General features: G+C 35.1%; 3 protein-coding genes across 5 annotated transcripts; 2 read left to right on the plus strand and 1 right to left on the minus strand.

Annotated features, from left to right (window-relative positions):
- The first annotated feature begins 130 nt into the window (after positions 1-130).
- On the plus strand, positions 131-2,720 carry LOC116294211 (PCNA-associated factor). The gene is made up of 3 exons (XM_031701763.2): positions 131-245; positions 1,175-1,318; positions 1,908-2,720. Exons 1-3 carry the CDS (start codon positions 209-211, stop codon positions 2,057-2,059), a joined length of 333 nt encoding a protein of 110 aa, XP_031557623.1. The 5' UTR covers positions 131-208; the 3' UTR covers positions 2,060-2,720.
- LOC116294210 (gluconokinase-like) lies at positions 2,078-6,654 on the minus strand. 3 transcript variants are annotated; one of them, XM_089037325.1, is made up of 7 exons: positions 6,553-6,654; positions 6,328-6,401; positions 5,266-5,395; positions 5,068-5,116; positions 4,917-5,003; positions 4,506-4,549; positions 2,078-3,684 (listed from the first exon to the last, which is right to left on the minus strand). In XM_089037325.1, exons 3-7 carry the CDS (start codon positions 5,304-5,306, stop codon positions 3,345-3,347), a joined length of 561 nt encoding a protein of 186 aa, XP_088893451.1. In that variant the 5' UTR covers positions 5,307-5,395; positions 6,328-6,401; positions 6,553-6,654; the 3' UTR covers positions 2,078-3,344. The 3 variants fall into 3 exon arrangements, with proteins under 3 accessions (XP_088893451.1, XP_031557621.1, XP_088893450.1); XM_031701761.2 differs by lacking the exon at positions 6,553-6,654 and having other exon boundaries at positions 5,086-5,116; positions 6,328-6,510; XM_089037324.1 differs by lacking the exon at positions 6,553-6,654 and having other exon boundaries at positions 6,328-6,510.
- Positions 6,655-6,684: 30 nt separating this feature from the next.
- Positions 6,685-24,365, plus strand: LOC116294208 (FERM domain-containing protein 5). The gene is made up of 14 exons (XM_031701759.2): positions 6,685-6,888; positions 7,879-7,983; positions 12,695-12,737; positions 16,836-16,917; positions 17,392-17,436; positions 17,899-17,951; positions 18,317-18,437; positions 19,322-19,409; positions 19,607-19,695; positions 19,888-19,951; positions 20,309-20,397; positions 20,918-21,004; positions 21,765-21,833; positions 22,362-24,365. The coding sequence occupies exons 1-14, from the start codon at positions 6,796-6,798 to the stop codon at positions 22,849-22,851; spliced, it is 1,518 nt and encodes a 505-aa protein (XP_031557619.1). The 5' UTR covers positions 6,685-6,795; the 3' UTR covers positions 22,852-24,365.
- The last annotated feature ends 573 nt before the right edge of the window (positions 24,366-24,938 follow it).

Consider the following 24,938-nt stretch of genomic DNA (forward strand, 5'->3'; position numbering starts at 1 on the left):
TAATAAATAGATTTTACCACAAAAAAAAGATCAATGGTTGCAGTTGATCGACCACGGATCACTTCCGGTCTAGTAATACCCTTCCCCTGATGCTCCACGATGAATAATTTGGCGCAAAAAAGGCGCCAAATTTGATGATCAAGTCACATCGGAAGAGTTGATCATCAAGATCGTCGTGTTTTGAAAATTTCCCCTCAAATCACTCAAGATGGTAAGAACAAAAGCTGATGGCGGTGGGAGGAAAGGTCAGTGTAATCAAGCAAACTTAGTTATTTATCGTCAACAGTGATAAAAGTAGTCGTTTTTCTTTCGAGAAAAATGAGCTAAACTACACCACTACTGGATTTGACCCCTCGATGTATTAAAACGGTGTTTTCAAATACGATTTAAGCCTAATGGCGGCGAACTTAAATGTGTTCCCTTTATTCCAGCTTTAAACCATAATTTTTGATACTATCAAACGGTTTAGCTAAAGATCTGATACTGGGTCAAAATGATTGCTTCGAGTAAGAAGACTGATAGAATCGCGAGATTGTTCATTTGTCATTGAAAACGACACGTTTCAAAGCAGCCTTTTTGTGTGAAATAAGTAGACATGTAAATAACACGGAAAATGAGTGCAAAAGTTTTGCAGTGCTCTGGAAAGCATACCCGATTATTCGTTTCGATCTTTTTGAAACTCGACAGTAAGAGAATGCAAAGACTAGAGATGAGATACATACGAAGCAGAGGTGACGTGGACTTTACTAAATCAATGCAATGCAGTTTGGGGTGGGAGGTGGGGGGGGGGGGGGGGTGTTGGGTGGGTGCCAGATAGTTGGGGTGGTAACGTAGTTGGGGGTAGAGTCTGAACAATCCGACCCTCCAACAGTCCTCGCTATCAAAAGTCCAAGATGTTTCTATCAATAGATGTCACTTCCTGTAATAGCTGCCATTTTAAATGGCTTGAAGAAACTTGGAGGTTGTTTTGATCGCTTGTTTTCTGGTTTCATGTCGTAGAAATAGTCAAATACAATAGTCTGAGGACTTATTTTGACTTAACATCCGCTAGTTGCCCCTCAGTTAATCACTTGTTTGCCTCCCAGTCAACTACAAAAAGTCACGATTGATAGTGAGCAATAGAAAAAATAAGACTTGCTAAAAGTATTAACTAGATAATTGTTTATTGGGTTAGCTGTGGCAGCTAAGGCTCCACGTAAGCAAGTTGGTGGTGGATCATCAGACAGTGCTGGATCAATGATGTCCCCTGGTAAAAATTCTGGAGGTTGTAATGGTGGAAACCCAATAAGATGGTGGCCAACTCCTGACTGGCAAAAAGGTTAGTTGAAAATAATAATTCCTTTATACCATCATTTAGAGGTTCAAGGATGGAAGTGCACTTGTCTCTCACCTTCGGAGTCTTCCTTGACTCAAGGGTTTTTCTTGGGGTTGTGTGAGTTAGCTGTTCCCCGACTTTGATCAGGCCAGAGGTTGTTTCAGGGTATCTATAAAATTTGAAGGTTTATAGTTAGACACCCCACTATGACAGATTTTTACGAAATTTACTTTTTAATTCTCCCAATAAATTATTACTATAACACCTTGTTACAAAAGACATCAGCATCAAACAGCATAGACTAGAGCAGTCCCACTTTTTCTGCTCGGACACAGTTAAGACGTTTTTTTTGGATTCCTTGGATGCACAGAGATTGGAGCCAGGTAGTCAGCGAGTACTGGCTCTAATCTCCATCTCCAATCCACTGAGCCCGGAGGTTAAAGCTGAACTGCTTTTGTTAGCTTTTGGGTGTATCTGTATCCAAAGAGTCTGTGTTTTGACACAATCAAAATCAGTCTTGATTCTTAGGTTACTCAATGCAAGAGATGTTATCTTGACATGCTGACACTACATCTCCCTATCTATGTGGCAGGTGTTGGAGACTTTTTTCCAAAGGTTGATAACAGCAAAAAAAGCAGCCAAACATCAGAGAACTCTTCATCAGAGTCATCCACAAGCAATACGAGCAGTGATACTGATCAGCCTGGTGTTTCTAACAAAGAACTGGGACTTGAAAAGCATTAAAGTGATAACGGAGTAGAATTTGTACAAATGTAATTCCATTTATTTTGTCATAGATAAAATACTAAAACATAGGTATTGTGCCAGCTTGCACATCAAGAAAACGTATCCAATGGACATATTATTATTCATGTTGAATATATCCTATCATCTCCTATCATATCGTTTATAGGTTTTGTCACAAACTGTTTAGTAGTTTACTGTCACATTGACCATATTCGTGAGTTAGTCTGCAAATAATAGATCTGTGAAAAAAATTAATTACTACTGTAGTAAGTAATGCTTGTAAAATGGTGCTATTGTATTCTTGCAAAATTCAGTTGTCTGGTGGAACTGCTAGTGCAAACCATATCCAAACCTGTTAACATAGATTGTTATTAGATAAAGGTTAAAATCTATTTGATAATTGATATTCTATACACAGGAAGGTTGACAAACAATATCTTCTTACAACTTGATTCATTCTGCTTGAAGCACATAGCAATAATATCTAGCTATTTCACAGGTTTATTTTCTGTGCTTTGAGCTTGTACATATTTTGAATAGAGACTCTTTCTTGCCTTAAACCTTAAATATGCAATACACCATTACATTCTTCAAAATAAAAATGTGTTACTTCATATCTATTCTGATGATAAATAAACATTATTTGATACTTGTGAAATTTATGCATTTACACTTGCTTATATAACTTAGCTTGCGTGTAGCTGAACACAAAACCTGGGTTAGTTGGGGTTGTTACCTGTCCATACAGGCTAGTTTACCTTTTTGTGTGTTGTATAAATAAGTACTGTACACAGGTTTATTTCCGATTACAGCTTTTCTTTTCTTTTTCATTATTTTACCATATATTTTCTAATTGTTTACTCCAAGAGCCATAACGACTCATCTAGGGAGATCTTGCTTTTCTTGTCTTTGCTTTGTTGGATAAAACCTGCTTTTTCCCCATTGTTTTACTACAATAAGGTTACTATTTTTCTAAATAGAATTGAAAAATAATGCTAACAACACGTTAAAGCACAATCAGTATTGGGGAGAACAATGCAAATCACATGTATAAATGCAGAATGAGACAGGATTGCAGTCTCTTGCAAACTCTTCATCAATTTTCTTTCCTGGCATGTTGTCAGCAGACCAAACAAGCACAACACTGGTTCTGAACAAATCGTTGGCTAAATGTGATGCCAAACATCAGGGTAATTTGTATCTCAGATTGTCATTTTTCATCTTGTACATTGTATTAATGAAGAAATGCTTTCATTAAAATAAGTTCTTCTTTCTGCTGCACTCAATTGTGAGGTATTTCATTAATTCTTTCAATAATTTCATGTACTATCTCAGCTACTGGTTTTTCAATATTGATATTTAGTGAGCAAGATGAGTTGTCTGAAGGCTCAAAGACCTCAAACTGAGAATCAAGTAAAGAGAGTGGCATAAAGTGTTGGTCACGTTGTACCATTCTTTCTTGTATAAGTCGTTTAGAACCTTCTAAGAACACAATTATGTAATCCTGATTTGATTCATCTGTGCATACTGTAGTTGATCCTTTGCCATGGAGAATAATTTGTCTGTAACAATTCTTGAGAGCTGAGCAGGCAAGAATCCCAGATTCAGAATTAGCACGCCATCTGCAAAAGATGTTTGTGAAAGAGAAATAAGACATGTTAAGACATTTAGTTATTTCTTTTGGTGCTTTCTTTTGTACCTTGTTGCCTCTGAATTTATTTCATGGGTACTACAGTATTAATTACATTTTCAAGTGGGGGCTGGTGGCAGAAGTGGGGAGCTAAAAGCAAACAAACAAGCTAAATGCAATAGGGAAATTTGAAAATGCCCTAAAAAAGTGGGGGTTGAGCTCCCCCAAACTCTTAAGTGAGGCCCCTGCTTCCAAAAGTTTATGATTACTTCTCAGCCATCATCACAGCTGAGATCCCAACAACCTATACTGATCGCTTGCATTATTACCCCATCGACAATGGCATTCCATCCAACAACCCACCATATTACAGGCATTAATAACCAATACTCTACCGAAAGCCTGCCATTTTTTTAACATCAACCTACCATTAATTATGATCCTGTCAATAACCATATAAACAACCTACCAATATGCTATAACTTAGCAGCAATGATTTGGGGGTTGTATTGTTTACTATAATTGCCAATATATGTGTAGTTTATAATATAAGTATTTGACATGGCAAAGCATTTGAGTATACCTGTCCAATTTATTATAAGAAGGATACTCTTGATTATGGTTGCAATAAACAAGTTAATTTAATATAACACATCCTGTCTGACTGGATCATAAAACTTGTCTGAGAACAGTCAAAGGAAGGTATAGAAGCAAAACCTTCCTGCTGGTTGTATGGTGTCAACACCATCGTCTATGATAATCATGCTTTGAAGCTATTAGCAAGAAGGTACAGAATGTCGGACATACCCTTACTTTAGAATGAGTTTATGTAAAGACCTCAACCAAGGAAGCCTGTCCTGAAAGAGATGATAAATAGTACCAATAGGTATTAAATGGAATTAAAATGGAATATTATCATTCTAATACACTGACGTTTTTTTTTAAATCAATTGATTTCATACTGCATAGAACGGTCTGAACCCAGGTGAATGAATGTTAATCGAAGTAATATGATCATCCGATGGATGTAGTCCTGAGAAGGATGATGTGACTGACGTTTCGACAACCTGAGCGGAAGTTATCTTCATATTATGATCATATTACTTTGATTAACATGATTTCATACTGTTATTTTCTATTTTAAAAATTACTAAAATGGAAAGCCCATCTGCAGGTCTACCGTGCATACAGTGCATAGTGACTGAATAGAGATAGATCACAAACCTCATCAGTCAGGGGAATTCCTTGCTTCATTTTACTGACATTTGCCGTAGAATGAAAACTGTCAGCATCTTCAAATGGCCAACCTATCTAAAAAATGGCACCAAAATGGATTATTTAATTTATCAACTATTAGGATTTATATCATATTTACCTTAGTAGTAATTAATACCTTTTCAGCCAATGCCTTTCCAACAGATGATCTTGGATAAATCAGAGGGAAAAAAATAAAACTGAATGGATTGAATGCTGATTTTTTTCATCAAACTTTATTCAAGCATCCCTAACTTAATGATTAATATAGTCAATGTACTTATTAACTTTTTATAAAATAATCAGTTTTTTGACATACTTTCCACAGCCACACACTCCAGCAATTAAAACGATCACCATTTCTTGCCTTTCAGTTTGCAAGTGTAAGGGTGACAACAAGGCTGTACAATTTCTTACTTAGTTCTGCTCAATTTCCTGGAGAAGTCCTCCTAGGATATCAAGTATCAAAAAAATATAGCATTATTACAAGGGAAACTTGGATTCTTAGTAACATCAATCGAGGATAGAAATGGGAAAACATAGATTGTGTAGTTCCAGAAATTATCCATACCCCCCACAGAGGAATTTGGAATTTCAGAGGGGTAGGGGGTCATAGAATGAACACAATCACAGAGTTTGTATGGATGAAGATTGGAATTTCCAGGAGTGGGGGAGGGTTTTTAAAGAAATTCCTCCATGGGCAGGGGTGGTTATGGGCCACATATTTTGCAAATACAAAACATATGGGATATATAGATGGCATCTATATATGTGCTGCAGGCTGCTAATGCTTTGCCTCTGACCATGCATTGCAACAAGGTTCGATTCATTTGTTGTTTCCCTAATGTACTTCAAGGATTTTTCTCAATCCAGGTTCTATGGTTTTTCTCCCTCCACAAAATCAACTTTCAAATTCCAATTTGTTTAATAAATAGACATCAGTTTTTTTAATGTGCCTGTCATTTTATTGATGATAAATAAATTGCGTCGTCACATTGTCAAAGTAGCATGGATCAATGTGATGATCAAATTTAATTATCATCAATAAGAGGACAGACAACATAAAAACTGGTGTCTATTTAGTTTTATCTTTTTTCTGTATTTGTTCCTTATCATGTGGCAGAAATCTAAAGCACTGTTTCTTCTACCACTTCTTCTCAACCCCTAGCACCCCCTTCTCACAATTTTCCCCTCTCTATGACCTGGTATTAGCGACATGTCGTTTTTAGCCTTATATAAGCTTATGTACATATGAAAAAGGAAAAAAAGCTTATATAATATATTAATATAATCACTGCATAATTCTTTGATGAGTAATAATACCAACATCTGTGCATTTAGCTAGGCTGCAAAATAATTTAAAGGCGATTGGTCAACTCACTTTTTAACGGCGTTCTGCATGATTGCTGATAGACTGATGACTGTCCGATGGTCAGGACAAGAACAATCAATGCCCTTGGCATAACAACCAATAAGAATAATAAGAATTCTTAAGAAGCAACTAGAAAACACGTCACGGCTTTATAAATATATTCTTTGTATATTTATGTGTGAGTTATTGATCATCAATATTGAAATAAAACCCCCAAAATCCCTTGTTAAATACCTTGAATAACAACAATTGAAAATGAAGCTAGAGTGGAGAGCATAAAGATTTACATTTACAATGAGCAAATGAGAATGTGACTTCTTTGTATGTTATGCGGCGAGGTAAGGGGTTAACGCATGCGCATTAGTGTTGAGTCTAAGGTCTAAAGTTTAACGCGTCCACTCTATCCTGATCGTGTATGACTTTAAGCAAGTCACTCTGCTTGGGTATTTATTCTACACAACAAATAGCTTAACAAAAATGCTTAAAATTGGCAGTAAGAGTAATCTCGATACCGAGTATGTGTGCAAGATAAGCTTACTTGATGACACTGAGATGACGTGCGAGTTTCGGGTAAGTAAAACTTTTTGGTTGTACAACAACACTTCCTAATTTTAATACCGGAAAACACCTAAAGCTGTGAAACACTACCTTTTGTCAGTATACGTTCCTGTTCAATTACGGTTCTGAAAGAGGAATATACCTAGCATGACAGCATAGAATCATAGATTGGTTTGTCTCATGACTTTTTCATTATGGGAATACAAGTAAGCTTAAGCTTATGCAAAATTGAAGGTAACGCAGAGCGAATGGTAGCAAGCAAACATGACCCACAATAGACCATTGCCAGCAGCTAGCTTCCCCTGAAAAGATGGTATTTTTACATTGCAGCAAAATATGACTCAATTTTGATGCCTCTTGCTAGCTTCAGAAAAGGTTTAAAGTGAAAATAATATCAATGAATGTTATATATGTCCGGTGACGGTCAAGAGAGTATTTCCTGAACTTGGTCGATGACCCAGGCGTCGCCAGCCATTCTTGACTGGACTCGTTAAAAATATTCACTATTAAATATCGCTATACTGCTATCGCTAAAAGAAACAGTTCATGCTTTGTTCTCTCCTTTGTTCATAAAGCTCATAAACTCTAAAAGAAATTTTGTATAATTGCAATAAGCGCGATTGAGCTTCCCAATATGCACGTTTTCTTTATATCTGCGGTTTTGCCGCGATCTCTTTATAGCCTTTATAGTTTATTCATTATTTTCTTTACGTTGATTATAAATGCCGCAAAATGATCCAAATTGCGATTTTTCAACTGAAACATCAAAAGCCAAAGCTTTCATTTCGGTAAAGAGCAAAAAACAACGCTAGCTTTCACACTTTTCTGTGTTATTCATTGTAAATTACATGCCAAAATAAATTAATTTCATTTGCTGTAAGCAGAATTATTAAGTGGTAAATCAGGCAGGCTCGTGGAAGCTTTTGTGTTCTCTTGTTATCTTTAATGCTAAGTTTATAGCTTATATTTGACTCGATTTTTTGTACTTTCTTACTACTGCAGAGAGATGCGAAAGGACAAGTTGTATTTGATACTGTCTGCAAGTCTCTGGACTTACTGGAGAAAGATTACTTTGGACTACGATTCGTCGACGATTCCAAGCAGAGGGTAGGTCTGAGTGTTTTATTCATCAAGCAAACTTTCTCTAATCTTGTTCAAAACTTTGAAAAGCATTTACGAATGTTGCTTTGACAAAGTAGTGCAATTTTAGTGATACAAGTCATGTGGAAGCTTTAACAGGTGGTGCTTTCTTACAATGTTGGTAATATTATGACGGTTGTATGTTAAATATATATATATATATATTTAGCGTATCTTCAAGCTTATAATCTTTTGACGTTTCAGAACCCATTTTCAAATCACCCATTACAAAAAATAGAAACATCTACAAATACATGTAGCTTGTTGAAAAATTAAGGGAGTTACTTTTCAATGAGAAGAGGCAAGGAAAATTAGAATGGTCACCATACTTACCTTTTGAAATATTACACTTGTTGGCTCTTACCAGGCATAAAATAATGATGTGGAAAATTTTTTTATACAACTTGCATACAGCTAATAAATCATCATTTGGGTACTCGACTACTCCAGGTCATGTGACCCTACCCCCTTTAAACCAAGGAGTTGTATCAAATAAACACCACAAATGGTATCACCTCAGTATCAGCGAGGTCGGAAATTAATTTTTCCGAATTTAATTCCAAGGGCTTTCGCCCGGAATAACCTCGTTCCCAAGCACTATAACTTATCTATATTTCTATATCTTCATGTATTTCATTAGTGCCATGCGGTCCACATATTCTCATCTTCACCTCAATATTAGCGAGAGGGCAAATTTTCAGCCCATTTTGTAAAATATACTGGCATCCAGCTGATCTGAAATAGTGACATGTTATAGTCAATGACGTCACTGGAAAATTGAGGTGTCAAAAGGCTTACCTGTGAAAAATGAGCAGTGAAAAATAAAATCCTGTCCACTATTGCAATAGGATATAAAACTCATTGGTTATTGTGTTACTGTTATCAACCTCTTATTAGCATGTTTGTTTTTTTTTGGAAATCCATAATTTCAAAAGGAAAAGTGACACGTCAGTTTTGCAAATGTTTTTGATTCTGTTTGGCTAACATTTTCTCTCAGATCAGTTTGTAGCTCATTAAGTGTATTGCCAGGATTGCAAACTTCTGCAAATCCAGTGCATTTTTCCATACAAATGCCAATTATGTGCAAGTCCATATATTTTGCAACTTTGCTGTGTTTTGATATAACTAGCTACGCACACAGGTTTATTCATCCTTGACTTTGGGTATATGGCTTTGGTATGATTTAGGAAAATGTACTGAATACCTCATGGCTCAATAAAGCAATCCTATAAAAGATTTCATTACAAAAGTAATATTTCATGATATGAGGTCCTAAGCCTTTAAAATAATCTTTTACACATTTGAAATTAAGATTTTTTATGAAAACTAGTTTCGTCTTTATAAACCTTTTTTAATCCTTAGATACCTTTAAGGACTGAAAATGTCTATAGAAACTAGTTTCCATAACGAATCTATGTGTAAAAGACTAAATCTTTCGGAATCCAAGCAAAGAAAATAACAGTAAAGAGTAAGATTGATTTTTAATTCCAATATTTGCCAGACTCATCAATACTAACAATACAATAATTGATTTAAAATCTCTGTTATGTAGATAAAATATGAGAATAGTAAACTATAGTAGATAGTTGATGGTAACTGATAGAGATAGGAATATGTGCAAGAAATTTTGGTAGTTGTAGTATATGAAGTTATCGTATCAAACTTTTGCATGCTTATTTTCCTAAAAAGAGACTAAAGAGTCTAAAACTAATTAAGCTGTAATTATATTCTGTGGGTAATTTGAAATAATATGAATGATAATATTTTGTGAGCTAACAATAAACAGTTAACTGTTGAATTTTGGAAAATATTATACTTATAATCATACTGTAGATTTTATACAAAATATAACATTATAAATTTAAGCAAATTGATGTCCAAATTGAAAGATATGTTTGATTATTTGATGTGTTAAGACAATAATGATAGGATAGCAATAAAAGCAATGTTCTATATACTGTATGCATCCTATAAGTTATTTTTGCTCACTGCTAATATTAAGCATATTATAAAACACTAAAAATGGTTTCTGACTATCAGAACGAAAACAATTTAATTCAAAAAAACTAATTATTTGGTTGGAAAAAATGCATTGAAAAAGCCACAAATATTGGTTTAAGAAAACAATTTGCTATTATTACTGTTGTGACCATATGGTCATTACAATATATTTACATGATATTAAGCTGGATGACTATTTTGGTGAATAATAAACAGAAAATTGAAAATTGAAACTTTGATAACCTGAAATTTAATGCTGATTTTTGTTCAGGTTCTACGATGTGCAAGTTATTGTAAAAATTGAGCACAAAACAAACAGAACGATTTTTTACATTGTTCTAATGAACAGAATTGTCTTAAGCTTTGAAAAATAATGGGATGTTACCTGTTTTTCCGGAAAATAACAAAAAATATAGAGAGAGAGAGTCCTGTGCAAAATTTGAGGGTCGTGCCATCTTGAAGTTTAAAACGTGTAGGTTCTTCAATAAAATTGTGAAGATTATTCAGTGATTTTCGAGCGTGAGTACATTGTGGGCTCAAATTGGATGTTGAAAAGCAGTCAGCCACCTTAAAATACACATTACTGAAATACCCAGCTATTTCATAAAATTAGTATTTATAAGTACTGATTACTACACAGTAGAAAGCTAGAGATAAATTATATTGAATCTTTAGAAGCCAAAACAAGGTCATTATAAACCAAAATGATAATTTCCCATTACAGTCAGACTACGTGTCATACTCCTTGGAAAAGAGCCTTCACAGCACTTTTAATTGCAGCTCAATATGGTGGGCAATAGTTTTCCAATTCTCAGAAAATTGAAGTTATTTTGTTTTGTTTTCCAAATTGAGCTCCTTTAACATCACATGCGAGGGGTCTATAAGATTCTCTGTTTGAGTTGTATCCATATTCATTTTTCTTTTGATAAGCAACCATTAAAGAATTGATATTCTAGGAAATGGCACAGTATGATATGGAAAACATTATATCCAGGTTAGAGGTTTGTAGATCTTAGTTTGAGTGAATTGAGACTCATTACAATTCATCATTCATTACTCAGTATTGATAAGGACAATTATTATTCGTAATTATAGGTGTTATCAATGATATTTATTCAAAAATTGTGTATCTAAAACTAACTTCTCACCTGGTTGTTAACAAATGGACAGTATGGTTTTTTGCATGAAATACTAAAAGAAAATGGTTGTCTAGCTTTCTAGGCTGGGTTTGTGAAAATTTAATTGATTATCACCATTGCATTATGCTCAGAGGAAGTAACCAAACAGGTGTATGGGACAATCTTAAAATGTGATATTTAAATGATAAAGAATCCTCACTAAAGAAGAGGATTAGCCATCACAATTTATAATTAATATTACAGCACTCATTAAATAGATTAATTGTTAGACAAGATTCCTTGGCAAGGTTTCTGTTTAGAAAAATCTTCCTCAATAACTTTATTGTCAACATTACTTTGTAAAACTGGCATTTATTATTATGTCACTGCTAATTTTACAATAATTTACAAATTTCTTGCGTGCTGATTGGTTATTTTTATCATCAATAAGAGAGGACAGACAGATAAAGCTGACGTCAACGAGCTCACGTCTTTCCGTTGGTTGTTTTGATCTCTAAAAATGAGAAGTTTTTATGGTTTTTGTTATCATAAATGTAATAGTTACTACCCTACCCCCTAGGGAATTTGTAAGTACATGCGCATGACTGCGAAGTATGCTATGTGAGAGTCAAAGGCGAGGAGTTTTCCCAAGTAAAGATGTTTATTCTGTTAGTCTTGGATTTGCCTTTATTTAGAACCTAGCAAATGCTACATAAAAAACAAGTAGACATCAGTTTTTAATGTGTCTGTCCTATTATATTGACTATACATTTTGTCTTCACATTGTCAAAGTAGAATGCAGATCCACTCGGCTATGCCTCTTTGTCAATTCCCATCCAATCGCTCTGTTTGATTCAAGGCAGTCTAAAAATTGATACATGTATACTGTGAATAAACTTCATTCAAGCTACAGTACACTGTGCCCAGACTCTAAAACTGTAAATGTACTTTTACAAAATGCTACTTGAATCAGTTGGTATGGGCAATTTGTCTAAAAATATTCATTACTAGTACACTTATTATAGCCTTAAAGGTTCAAACAAGACTAGTGGACACAAATACATACATATTTCAAGGTTAACTAGTATACAGAGTATTTAGGTTGCTGGTTGCAATTTCATTTTTTTATTTTTTATTGGGAAAGTAGTCTTAAAATGTTTTGGGGTTGTGTAACAAAACTGGAACAAACCATTTATTTATAGTTTGTGACTGTTTATTTCATTCTTGCTTATATCTTATAGTCATAGATCACATACTGGGGTGGATCCAGGAATTTGTTCAGGGAGGGGTGCTGTGCACAAAGTTAACCCAGGGAGGGGTACACCCCTTAGAATCAAAGGGAAAAACATTATTTTGTATTGGTTATCTTCAGAGTAGGGGTACAAGGTCATTTGACCCCCTGCACCCCTCCCCTTGATCCGCTGGTGACATACTGTAATACTGCTTTTTATGCAAATTTAATTGATAACACACCAAAATAAATAAATAAACTAGAATGTTCTTCCTGTACTGTAGTTTTTTAATGATTTTGTAATCCATTGTTCTAATATCTTTTTCAGCACTGGCTTGATCTAGGTAAAAGTGTTCTCAAACAAATGAAATGTAAGTTTACTATTCTTCTTCTATGAACCAATCGACTTTAGTTGATACTTTAAACAAGGATCAAGTTTATAAAGGAATAAAAAAAAGTAAAAGTAAAGTATTAAGAGCGACTTTCTGTAAGAGTCGACCAAACATCGGCACAAGTCAAAAAATCGATTTCGCTCATATTTTGTTTTTAGATAGCCCTTAGTGTAAAATAAATCGAGGTGTTGTTAGTTTTGAAAAAAAAAATTTTTTCCCCACGAAATTTACGAAAATAGATTTCGCCCAAATGCAGGTGGAAAATGACCGACGAGGTCAAGGAATTTAGTACGAAAATAAGCGCATCCTACAGCTAAACTACTTAACAATTTTTTCGGTTGGTACTTTTTACCGAAGGAATAGTTATTCCTCTTGCTTTTCGTTGTATTTATTCTAGAATATTTGGCGATTTAAGATTCGAAAAAAATTTTCTACCGTGTACACTTTTTCCAAAGTTTAAAAATGCAAATTAAGGCCTTAAAATACTACTTATAAAAACTATGTGCGGAGATACCAAATTATTCAAAACCTACACCCAGAGGATTATCTAATGTATTTCTATCAGATTCAAAAGAAAAATCTCTGGGCAAATCATTTTTAGCTTTCCGTTGAAGTCTTTTTACGATCTCTATTTCGCGATATTTCAACCGTAAACAGCTTGTTGCGTTACCTCCACCGACGTGACTATAATTTTAATTGCAATCATTCCATCGCTAAATTTTGCTAAAACTAGGGGATCAAACCAAGAAAAAGACATCATAGTAATATCCAATACATTTCAATTGCGATATATTGACATATTTTATCACATACTTTTCTAACTCATTCTATTGCGTGACACAAAGCATGCTTTGTCGGTAAAAAGTATATGTGAACTAACCGGCTCCAATCTCACATTATTGTGATTGATATATGCTTTCGCAAGATCTTCAGCGTGACTTTGAAACAGCTGAACTGTCCTCATTTAGATGCAGAACATTTCCAAACATTCAACATATATCAACATCATAAAAATGGTGCGTGTTGCCAACCAGCGAAATTCACTCGTGTAAATAACTTAAATTAGGCTGCGTTCATAATGTATGAGAGGGGGAGGGGGGGGCAGTTGAAATTGAGGGGGGATCGGGAAAATTTTGGTAGGAAAAAGGGGGGATGCACAATTTTTGAAAGAAGCTACAAGCCTTGCTTAGGGGGGATTGCATTTTTTTGCATGACTTTAAGGGGGATGTTGAGAATTATTCTGGATATTTCAAACTTCTACCTGCCCCCCCCCCCCCCCCCTCTGCCATACATTATGAACGCAGCCTTATATAACAACAACAACAAAACAAATAAAAATCAATACTTTTATAATATTGCATAAAGATGATTAGGATTAGTAACGCATTTTATCGAATTAATTATATGAACATTTATATATACAGAATATATATGTACGTATGACGTGTATGTGGGGAATATGTGAATATAGATATTATGCGCACACATAAACATACATATATACTCGTAGAGTGCACGCACTAAAACCCTGAACATTAAATAGTACTAATTAGTACTATTTCATACAGAATCCTTTGCTTTCTATTGTTTAATTATCACTATTTAGTGCTAAAAATTAGTATCTGTTTCACGGATTTAGTGTGAGCACTCTAACTTATTTGGAACTAAGTTGATGTGCAACTATGCACAAAACGCCAAATAAATATGTTTGTCTGTCTATAAAAAGTTAATACACTTATTTCAAAAAAGTTAGTCACCCGAAAAGCTATAAAGCTGAGGCCGACAAGGATTATGGGTAGATTCATTTTACACGTTCAACCGCTTGATAACTGTTCATGGACTTGCGAATCTTTTACCGGTTATAGTCTCACCTCTTCTGAGCATCATCGAGCTGCAGTTTGTATTAAAAAAGCTTTGTATGTATATGCTTCCTTGATATGAAAAGTTTCCCATGATGCTCATGTCAGTGATCTCAGCTTTCTAGGTTTTTGGTGACTAACTTTATTGAAATAAGTGTATACATTTATCTCTGAAACGATAATTAATATAGATCTTAGACTTGCTGCAGTACTTCTTGGTCGAAGTGGCCGGGAAGTACTCCAGCGAGAGAGATAGATGCCTGGGTTGGTGTGAAAGATTACAACACGATAACACAACAAGGAAAAAGATTTTAAAAAATAACCAATGTCAAACCCTCCTTTGGGGTATTGGTATTTGTTATTGAATATAGGATACTTTTATCAAGTTAGCGTTATTTACCAAATATCAAAAGTAGTACGTAGGAGGACTAACTACCACAATGCGCGTATTTTCGTCAGAATGCAATTTTCATATATCTTCTTCACTAGAAGCCGAGAAGCAATTTCATCTATACCAGCTTTCTCAAGAGCAGGAACAGGACTTGCCTAGTTGTTCGAGCTTGTCTGATATACCTTCTTGCGTTTGACGGGTAACGACTCGACTGACTTATTTCTGTCTCTTCGATCATAGCTACACGGACCTCCAACTATAGAACTATTAAAACGAACAAACCACTTCCATGTTTATACAGTGCTTGCTGAACTTTCCCATGGAAAGATGGCACGTGATTTTAATCATTGCGGCAGTCAACTCAGTGTTAGTTTCATGCATTATCAAAACAATGTTTATTGAAGGAAATTGCTATTATTAAATGCTACTGGATTAGTAAAACCGTATTTTGAAAATCCAATGAAAGAGCAGCTAAATAAAATAAAGTTAGTTCACTGATATATTTAGTTTGAAAGTTATTGTTGTTCGATTTTCATCTGCGTGTTCATTTTACTGACAAAGCATGCTTTGTGTCACGCAATAGAATGAGTTAGAAAAGTATGTGATAAAATATGCCAATATATCGCAATTGAAATGTGTTGGATATTACTATGATGTCTTTTTCTTGGTTTGATCCCCTAGTTTTAGCAAAATTCAGCGATGGAATGATTGCAATTAAAATTATAGTCACGTCGGTGGAGGTAACGCAACAAGCTGTTTACGGTTGAAATATCGCGAAATAGAGATCGTAAAAAGACTTCAACGGAAAGCTAAAAATGATTTGCCCAGAGATTTTTCTTTTGAATCTGATAGAAATACATTAGATAATCATCTGGGTGTAGGTTTTGAATAATTTGGTATCTCCGCACATAGTTTTTATAAGTAGTATTTTAAGGCCTTAATTTGCATTTTTAAACTTTGGAAAAAGTGTACACGGTAGAAAAATTTTTTCGAATTTTAAATCGCCAAATATTCTAGAATAAATACAACGAAAAGCAAGAGGAATACCTATTCCTTCGGTAAAAAGTACCAACCGAAAAAATTGTTAAGTAGTTTAGTTGTAGGATACGCTTATTTTTGTACTAAATTCCTTGACCTCGTCGGTCATTTTCCACCTGCATTTGGGCGAAATCTATTTTCGTAAATTTCGTGGGGAAAAAATTTTTTTTTTCAAAACTAACAACACCTCGATTTATTTTACACTAAGGGCTATCTAAAAACAAAATATGAGCGAAATCGATTTTTTGACTTGTGCCATGAAAATTCGATTTTGGTCGATCCTTACAGACAGTCGCTCTTAAAGTAAATTCCAATGACCTTTACGAAAATGTGATGCCACTTTTAAAGGTCCATGCATGTGACGTGTATGGTCGCTCCAAATGATTCAAAGGCTTATTAATTATTCGTGAGTTTTTGAATTATTTCTAAAGCTTGCCCAAGAAGCAAAAACACTTTCATAAAAAATGAGGGTCATAGTTAGTCATCGAAGTTTTTGGGAAACAGAACTCTCAGGCGACCTTGCCAAATTCCATGTCCAATATACTTTTGACAGCCTTCACCACATCTTGAAATAAAACTATTGTAAACATTTAAATGTGTCTGACATGAGCTGCATTGGAATCACTCTAATATTTAAAAATATAAGTAGCCTAAATTTGCTGCTGGTAGTTTATTGCATGCTACCAACACTCTACTGACCCCTGCATGTAAACCACTTTAAGTTTACCAACGCAACTCTGTGGCATCCTAGCATTAATGTAAAAAAAAATGTTTGTTTCTTTTTGATAGCCTTAAAGCCTCCCTTCAAGCTGTTTTTTAGAGTCAAGTTTTATGCCGTAGATCCAAGTGTAGTGCATGAAGAGATTACAAGGTAAGAAGTCTGATATTAACTAGTACTCTTTACTTCAAGTTACCATGGCTGTTGAAGATATCACAGGGCTATCAATTAAAAGGCATTGTTCCCCCACTGACTTTTGTTTTTGATTTAAACATTTTGACTGTCAAATAAACAGTCTTCATCAATAATAATTTAGTTAAATAATAATAAAAATATTTATTTATTGATGACCTTTCTACATAGTAACTCTATATTCATCAAAAAGTATTGTATTAAAATCTAATAAATAACAGTAAAACTAGTGGATAAGTCGATGCTGTTATCCAATAAACTTATCTACTCCATAAGATTTATCCATTGGATAGAGCTATCCAGGCTTAGTACACACCGGTCCTGTGGTGTAAACATGGATCAGTGTCTTAAAAGCCACAGGCACCCCTATACCATGAAATTGTGTGATTAACACATTTTGTTTTACAAATGCATTCCAATTTCATCTTGTTCCAGATACCAGTTTTTCTTACAAATCAAGAGAGATATTCTTCATGGAAGGTGAGTAAAGCATTAGCCAGAATCCTCTTCTTATTTATACCTGTAAAAGTAATTTAATTGCCGGGGGGTACTCATGTATGGCTTTCAGCGATTCTACTCTGGAACAGGGTATATAAAATCGCGCTCGCTCTGGAACAGGGTATCCATTTTCGCAATACCGGAACAGGGTATGGTTTTCAGCGATCTTGCTCTGGAACAGGGTATATGAAATCACGCTCGCTCCTCTCTGGAACAGGGCTTTCAGCGATCTTGCTCTGGAACTGGGTATGAATTTCAGCAATTTTTACTCTGGAACTCAGGGCTCAGCGGCACATCCCTACTCTAAATGGGCAAGAGTACGCCCCCGGGTTTAATTGTTTTCCTAAGTGCTAAAGCATCAGTTCAAGAAGAAAGGATATCTGGTTTTTTTTTTAAATCTTACATTAGATTGAATAATAAACTTCATATTGTTATGTTTTTTAGGCTTCTCTGTTCTTACAATGAATTAGCTGAACTTGGGGCCTACATAGTTCAGGGTAAGTCTTCTATTATATGATAACCGCTCTTAATGCTTTAAGGTTGAAAATTTCGTCAGCACCATGTAATGTTTGAGATCCTTTTTCTAGCCTTTCTTTTAAATATAATCTTTTTCTTCTTTCTTCTCTATGAAATATTTACCATACTTTATATATTAAACTAATATGCTCATTTCAAATTATTTGTTAATTTTTTAAATTCCTATAATTTTGATGATTCCATTAAATATGTATGTCAATCAGCTTTTTTTCATTTACTTACCACGAGGATTCATTAGTTCATTAGTACAGTTAGTAAACCAAGGTAGGAATGCTGTGCCTTATTTTGCATTTTAACAGCAATCTGTTTCCATTTCAATACACAGCTGAACTGGGTGACTTTGATGCAGATGACAACGATCAAGGCTATGTGTCAGAATTTCGCATTGTACCCAAGCAAAGTGAAAAGCTTGAGAAAAAAATTGCTGAAATTCATAAGCAGTTGGTGTAAGTATTGACGTTCAATAGATATTAGATTGATGCATCTTGAACCAAAAAGCTTGTATGTTCTTACATTTATTCTTTCTCGATTGCATACTGCTAAGGGGCAGGAGTTGCACATTCTGAAGGGGCAAGTTTCAAAATACGATATCTTCAATTATTATTTTTTATTTTTATTTTTTTGCATCAATGTGACATTCCTTGGCAGGAAGGAGCGTGCTGTTTAACCAATAGCTATTATAACATTTGGGTCCACATGAAATCAAAAACTTTTGTGACCCTCTTGCTGATCTGAAACAGTGACGTACAGATGACGTCACTACAAAACTGAGGTGTTATGAACCTGTGAAAATTGAGCAGTGAAAATAATAACATGCCCACCATTGGAATAAAAATATAAAATTCAGGAATTATTATTGTCACTGTTCTCAAGCGCGTATTAGCAACTTTATTATTTTCATTTGGTGGCCTAGAAATTCAAGATTTTAAGAGAAAAGTGACACCTTGGTTTTGAAATTTTCTTCTTCTTTGGCCTCCCCCTCCCCATTAAACCATACATAATGAACAGTCTTAGGAATTGCTGGTAACCTTCACCTCCCTCCTATTAAATTAATACAAGTGTTATGGTGTATGTTCCAAGAAAAAGATAAGCCATTTGGAAATATAAGGAGCAACACTCTTTTTTAATCTTGGTGGGTTAGCACAATTTTAAGAAAAAAGTCAGATTTTTTAGGCACAATTTCTCACAATTCTCAACTATATTTGTACTTTACCATTTGATACTTTAAATTTTTAATTAGTAAAAGGGGTTAACGTAGAGTGGGAGCACTTAATATGCTTTGGAAACATTTTAATGTTAATTTTAATTAACAATATTGATCTTGTTACAGTGGCCAGTATCCCTCTGTGGCTGAGAAGAATTTCCTTTCCAAAGTCAAAGCCCTGGACATGTATGGAGTTGATCCTCATCCATGCAAGGTAATATTATGAACCATATGTATTAGGCAGCGAAGCAACTTTGCCAAGCAGTTGGTTTATATAATGTTGTTTTGTTTGACTTAAAAGACATATTAAGTTCATTATGAAGTGGGGTTGGGATGAACTATTCATCCCATCATCACCACCAGATCCACCCCAACATATATTGAGGACAATATTGCTTGTACGATGTTTAGGATCAGGATAATGTGCAGCTGTACCTGGGGCTTACCCCATCTGGAATTGCAATAATCAGAGATGGCAAGAAGGTTTCTGGATTTGACTGGTAAGTCAACCATACCATAATACAAATATCTTGATTCCTATTCAACATGTTTCAGCCAATCACATGGCCTTTTAAAAAAAAATGTTTCATGTTCCCCGCGTTTCTATTTGTTACATTGTAGTAAATTCTACAACTTTACTGGTCTGAACTTTCTTTGTTCCATTGTTTGATAAACGTTTCCTTTTTTGTCAGGCCGCAGATCATCAAATGCTCTTATGATGGTAAAGTCTTCTATATCCAAGTTCTCAAGGAAGAGGTTAGTATCAAATAATGTGTGATCCCCAAAAACATGGAGCAATTTCAAAGAAATGCCATTTCACTGAAAACTGCACAAATTATAGTGCAAAGCTGCTGATTGGTTTGTGATATCTCTCTAGATGCAATGCGAAGTACAAAATGTACTGTTGGCTTTCAACAATCCACTTATGCCATCAGTCTTAGTGGAAGCAAGCATACAATATAGTATTAGCAGGGTACCTTTCCCTCCCCACTCATGCTGCTTCAAACTTGCCCCCATCCAGAGCACATATAGAGGTGTGGATATTTTTAGAAAGATTTGGTGATTTTTGTTTGAATGTTTAAAACTACTTACTTAATGTGGTGTCTTTCCTAGCGCAAAGCTAATTATGGGTTCAGACTACCTGATCCTCTGGCATGCAAGCACCTGTGGAAATGCTCTGTGGAACACCAAGCATTTTACTGGTAAGTTAACTTAGTTCATCATTAACTTGGATATCTTTTTGCTTTGCATGTTTTTGTGTCACCTGTCTGTTTGCCTGTCAGTCTCTCCGTTTGTCTGTTTTCATTTAATATGTCCTTTCTGTTGAGTTTGACTTTTTGTTTAGATAACTACTGTAACGCAATCCAAGAATATCTTTTTTTTTTGGAGGGGGGGGGGGGTGGTTGTGATTAACATTCCAATTTGATCTGTGAGATACCTTGTCTTTGATCAGCCTAGAGGCTGCTTCAGGATTAGATGTGTGAGCTACCTATGCCCTGACTGATCAGCCTATAGGTTGTTTCAGGGTTTGATCTGTTATTTAGCCGTGCACTGACTTAGATCAGCACACAGGTTGTTTCAGAGTATTTCAGAGTATTTTTAAAAATGTGAAGGTTTCTAATCTTGTAGATCTTGTGGTTCATTAAGCAAGGCAAAAAAAGAAATAATTTTAGGAAATAGTTTTATTAATAAATAATTCATATGAATCGTATTTCGTTAAAGCTCCCAAAGCCAAAAGGAAATCAAGCCTCGTAGAAGGTCCTCCCTGTCACCACAGAGGCTGTTCAGACGCTCCAAATATAAATACAGGCAAGCATTGTCTACACTGTTATACTGATGTGTGTATGCCCAGCTAAAACTGATAATTGAAAAAAAAAAGAATAAATTTTACTTCAGTCTTTTAATTGCCTTTAATTTCTTTATGTAAAATTGACTGCAAAAATAAATGGATTACGGCCATGAATAATTATTTTGTTTTATTCTAAACCTACCAATGGTTTATCATGAATCCTTCGCTCTGATTGGCTGAGCAACTAGTGGTCTGGGCCCGGTGTGTACGAAGGGTGGATAGCGCTATCCGATGGATCTATCCTTATCCAGTAGTTAAGTCAATGCTGTTATCCAATATATTTATCCACTGGATAAGATTTATTCGCCAGATGGTGCTATCCACTCTTCTTACAACCGGGCCCAGTTAATTGTTAAATATTCTAAACATTCTTTTTGTAGTAGCACAAACATCCTTTGAAATCTTTTAACAATTACCTTAAAAAACAGCTTTTCTTTTTGTATTGGCAGTTAATAAGACGCGTTGTCTTTCCCCAAAAGAGTACACCTTTTTTCTGTCTTTTCTAGCAGCTGGTGTACTATCTAATATTCATGCCCTAGAAGCTTTGCTGTTGGTTTTGCACATGATTTCATTGGTCTTTTGGCTTATAATTGCTTGATAGGTTACCATAGTAAATAGTAAAGCTGGCTGCACCTGTTGTTGGCTGTGTTATTTATTCATTCGCTCTCTCTCTCTCTCTCTCTCTCTCAGCATTTATTTCAACCTTTTTTTTTGCTTTAGTGGTCCAACACAGGACGAAGTTATCGCTGAAAGCGAGAAGATAAGTCGTCCTGAGCCAGAAATCAAACGGTAAGCTGTTTAACATGCAGGCAAGGAAATATTGAAGTGAAAATATTCACTTGATATTGAATATTATTGCCCTAACGTTTAGTAAGGATCAGCAAGATCGTCAGTCCGCTTTCTAGCAATACACATATTTGACTAGGCTTTGCGAAATTTTGTTAAGATCGTCAGTCCTTTTTTTAGCAAAACAAGTATTTGACTAGGTATTGTGTAATTTTGGACTCTGTTCTGTTCTGTTTTTCTTTTCTTTCTCTTTTTTTCTTTCTTCTTTTTTTTTTTTTTTTTTACGTTTTCTTTCTTCGTGTTCGGCTTAATCTCAATTGTTCATGCTACTCTTTTCAACATATATTCCCATCGCCAGCCACTTAAAGTTTAAACTGGCAGTTGTCAAAAGATAAAATAGGCACGGATTAATTTTCAGAGAAAGAGTCGTTTGTACCACATTAAGATTCAAACCAATGAGTCGACTGTTTTCTACCTTCACTGAATATTCATATTGTCTTTTTAATCATAGCATATTGCTTATGTTCACAGGACGCCAAGTATTCGAATCTCTCGTCGCCTCAAACCACCAACGGCTGCAGATAATAGATCTGAAAGCACTGGCGATCTAGTACTGCCAACCACTCCCAACTATAAAAAGTCCACATCAGATAATCCAGACCCTGCTGTTGACCTTTCAAAATTCGAAACCAAACACTTCCCAGAAGTACCTGTTTCAGTTGAAGACTCTGCCGTGTCCGCTGAATCTGCTGACGTCATAGACGCTGAACCAATGAAAAACAACAACATGGCAAATAATGTGAGCCCCGGAAGACCAAAAACAGTTGCACAAACTCCTCCCAAGCAAGCTGAAGTAGAGTATTATGGCTTTAAGATGTTTATCTTTATTTTGTTTATTTTGGCTCTAATCATGATTCCTATTGCTATTGTATGGGAGACAAGGAAAACGTACCTTCGAACCACCACTGTTTACAAATCGTTTGCTAGGTGGGTCTTTAGGTCGTTTGGCTACCGTCTATAGAGACAATTTAATTGAACCTAACATCCCTTTGAATTAAACCATTCCAGACATACCCTTTCAACTTGCCATTAAAACACTTTTTGTACCTTGATGCCTGATTTTAACTTGCAGCATAAGGAGAACAGATCCTTTATTATAAGTGCGAGCGGCATTACCCAATTGCTGTTATATATGTTAAATAACGCACAACTTAGTTTGCCGATCATTTATACTCATCTTACGCTGCAATTCGAAATCAGGCGCAATCCTTAAATTCTTCAAAGTGTACGCCTATTTACCTTGAATGTGTTCAACAAATTGAAATTCTTATCCAGACGTTTAAGACATATAATAATTTATGTGGGTGTAAAGCAAGTTCGTAGACATAGTCGACGATTCTCGGTCATTTTAAAACCCAAAAGGCTTGACTGGTAACACATTTACGAAAGCCGAATAGTTCTTGGTATTTTAATCAATTATAAACTAGTCATTTTTAACGCTACTTTTTACTTACTCATTTGTAAGCTATACTCCATGAGACAACTAAATTTGGAGTCTTAGTTTTTTCCTTATGTTTATGTCTCCACTTTGGCTTTCTGATTAGGTTCAGTTTTGTTTCCATTTTATTATCGTAGTAAATTTGTAAGGACTAATATTAGAACGGATAATTTATTATTTAAAAGCTGTTTAAAAGATGCAACTGAGATGTAGCCCCTCCCTTTGAACCTTCTTACTTAACATCAACAAAAGGAACGCAATATTCCTCCCTTCAGGTGCAAAGTTAGAGACAAACAATCGTACGAATTGAATACAGCAAGGTTTTGCAACAATGTGTACGATTTTGTAGCTCGACGAATGCTGCATATTGTGCAGCTTAGACATCGCCGTGTTTTAGTCTTTCAAAAGAGGTTAGTGAAGGTTTGGTTACAAAAATACCAAATGTACCAATAGTTCATTTCGGGCTTGGTATACGACATTCAACAAATCCTTCACCAACCTTTTGTGAAATAGCTATATATATCTTTACCGTCTGTTAGGAATGACGTGATTTGCAGTACGCCTTTTTATCAAGGTTGCGCGCTCATCCAAATTTAAGAAACTTGACGGGATTATATTTCTATGAGGTTTTCCAATAAGGATATACGAAATCGATTATTCTCCTCTTAAATGTAGAACTGGCTTCTCAATTTAACTGAATTTGCGTTTTTCAGTTTTGTGGCCCGTAAAGATTGGATTCGCACGCAACCTTGAGAAAACGGGCTATAGGAGAATAGTCCATAATCAGTGCTTGATTTACTTTATGCCTATTGATTCCCCTTATCTTTTGTCTCTATTACTATTAACCATCTTCGAAATTCGTTCGTAATGATTTAATTTCGTACAGGCTTATATTCAATCAAAGCAGATTAATAGTTTACTATCACCCATTACATTATTTCATTAATTTAAATGTTATTTCACTTGATATTAATTAATGATTAATGTTATACAGTTTTGTCTCTAATTTAATTGACTGAATAAATGAGTTAAAAAGGCTTGTTTGATTTTTCATTTTACTATTCGTTTATCAGTTTCAATTTAGTCGTCCGCTTAGTTTTGCAATGAACGAAATTTTAAAATGCGGAATCTTCTTTGAAATTGCTTGGCCGAAGCAGCTATGGCAGCAATGATTTAAGGTTTAAATCATGAGCCTGCAGATCCTGCAGGATCTCCTAACGGTTAGGTATTTCACGTAACGATCTCCTAACGGTTAGGTATTTCAAGCAACGATCTCCTAACGGTTAGGTATTTCAAGCAACGATCTCCTAACGGTTAGGTATTTCACGTAACGATCTCCTAACGGTTAGGTATTTCATGTAACGATCTCCTAACGGTTAGGTATTTCATGTAACGATCTCCTAACGGTTAGGTATTTCATGTAACGATCTCCTAACGGTTAGGTATTTCAAGGTACGATCTCCTAACGGTTAGGTATTTCATGTAACGATCTCCTAACGGTTAGGTATTTCATGTAACGATCTCCTAACGGTTAGGTATTTCATGTAACGATCTCCTAACGGTTAGGTATTTCATGTAACGATCTCCTAACGGTTAGGTATTTCACGTAA

Source organism: Actinia tenebrosa, unplaced genomic scaffold, assembly GCF_029948245.1.
Source record: "Actinia tenebrosa isolate PJP-AT-01 unplaced genomic scaffold, QUT_ActTen_1.0 PGA_scaffold5__44_contigs__length_20552954, whole genome shotgun sequence".
NCBI lineage: Eukaryota > Metazoa > Cnidaria > Anthozoa > Actiniaria > Actiniidae > Actinia > Actinia tenebrosa.

Excerpts from the sequence above, each read along its gene's own strand:
- LOC116294208 (XM_031701759.2), top strand. The coding sequence starts at position 6,796 with ATGCTTAAAATTGGCAGTAAGAGTAATCTCGATACCGAGTATGTGTGC. Across the intron at positions 7,984-12,694 it reads TCGACGATTCCAAGCAGAGG|CACTGGCTTGATCTAGGTAA; the intron begins GTAGGTCTGAGT and ends TATCTTTTTCAG. Across the intron at positions 21,005-21,764 it reads CGCTCCAAATATAAATACAG|TGGTCCAACACAGGACGAAG; the intron begins GCAAGCATTGTC and ends TTTTTGCTTTAG.
- LOC116294211 (XM_031701763.2), top strand. The coding sequence starts at position 209 with ATGGTAAGAACAAAAGCTGATGGCGGTGGGAGGAAAG. Across the intron at positions 246-1,174 it reads TGATGGCGGTGGGAGGAAAG|CTGTGGCAGCTAAGGCTCCA; the intron begins GTCAGTGTAATC and ends TTATTGGGTTAG. Across the intron at positions 1,319-1,907 it reads AACTCCTGACTGGCAAAAAG|GTGTTGGAGACTTTTTTCCA; the intron begins GTTAGTTGAAAA and ends TCTATGTGGCAG.
- LOC116294210 (XM_089037325.1), bottom strand. The coding sequence starts at position 5,306 with ATGGTGATCGTTTTAATTGCTGGAGTGTGTGGCTGTGGAAA. Across the intron at positions 5,004-5,067 it reads AGGTATTAATTACTACTAAG|ATAGGTTGGCCATTTGAAGA; the intron begins GTAAATATGATA and ends GCCATTTTTTAG. Across the intron at positions 3,685-4,505 it reads TTACATAAACTCATTCTAAA|ATGGCGTGCTAATTCTGAAT; the intron begins GTAAGGGTATGT and ends CATCTTTTGCAG.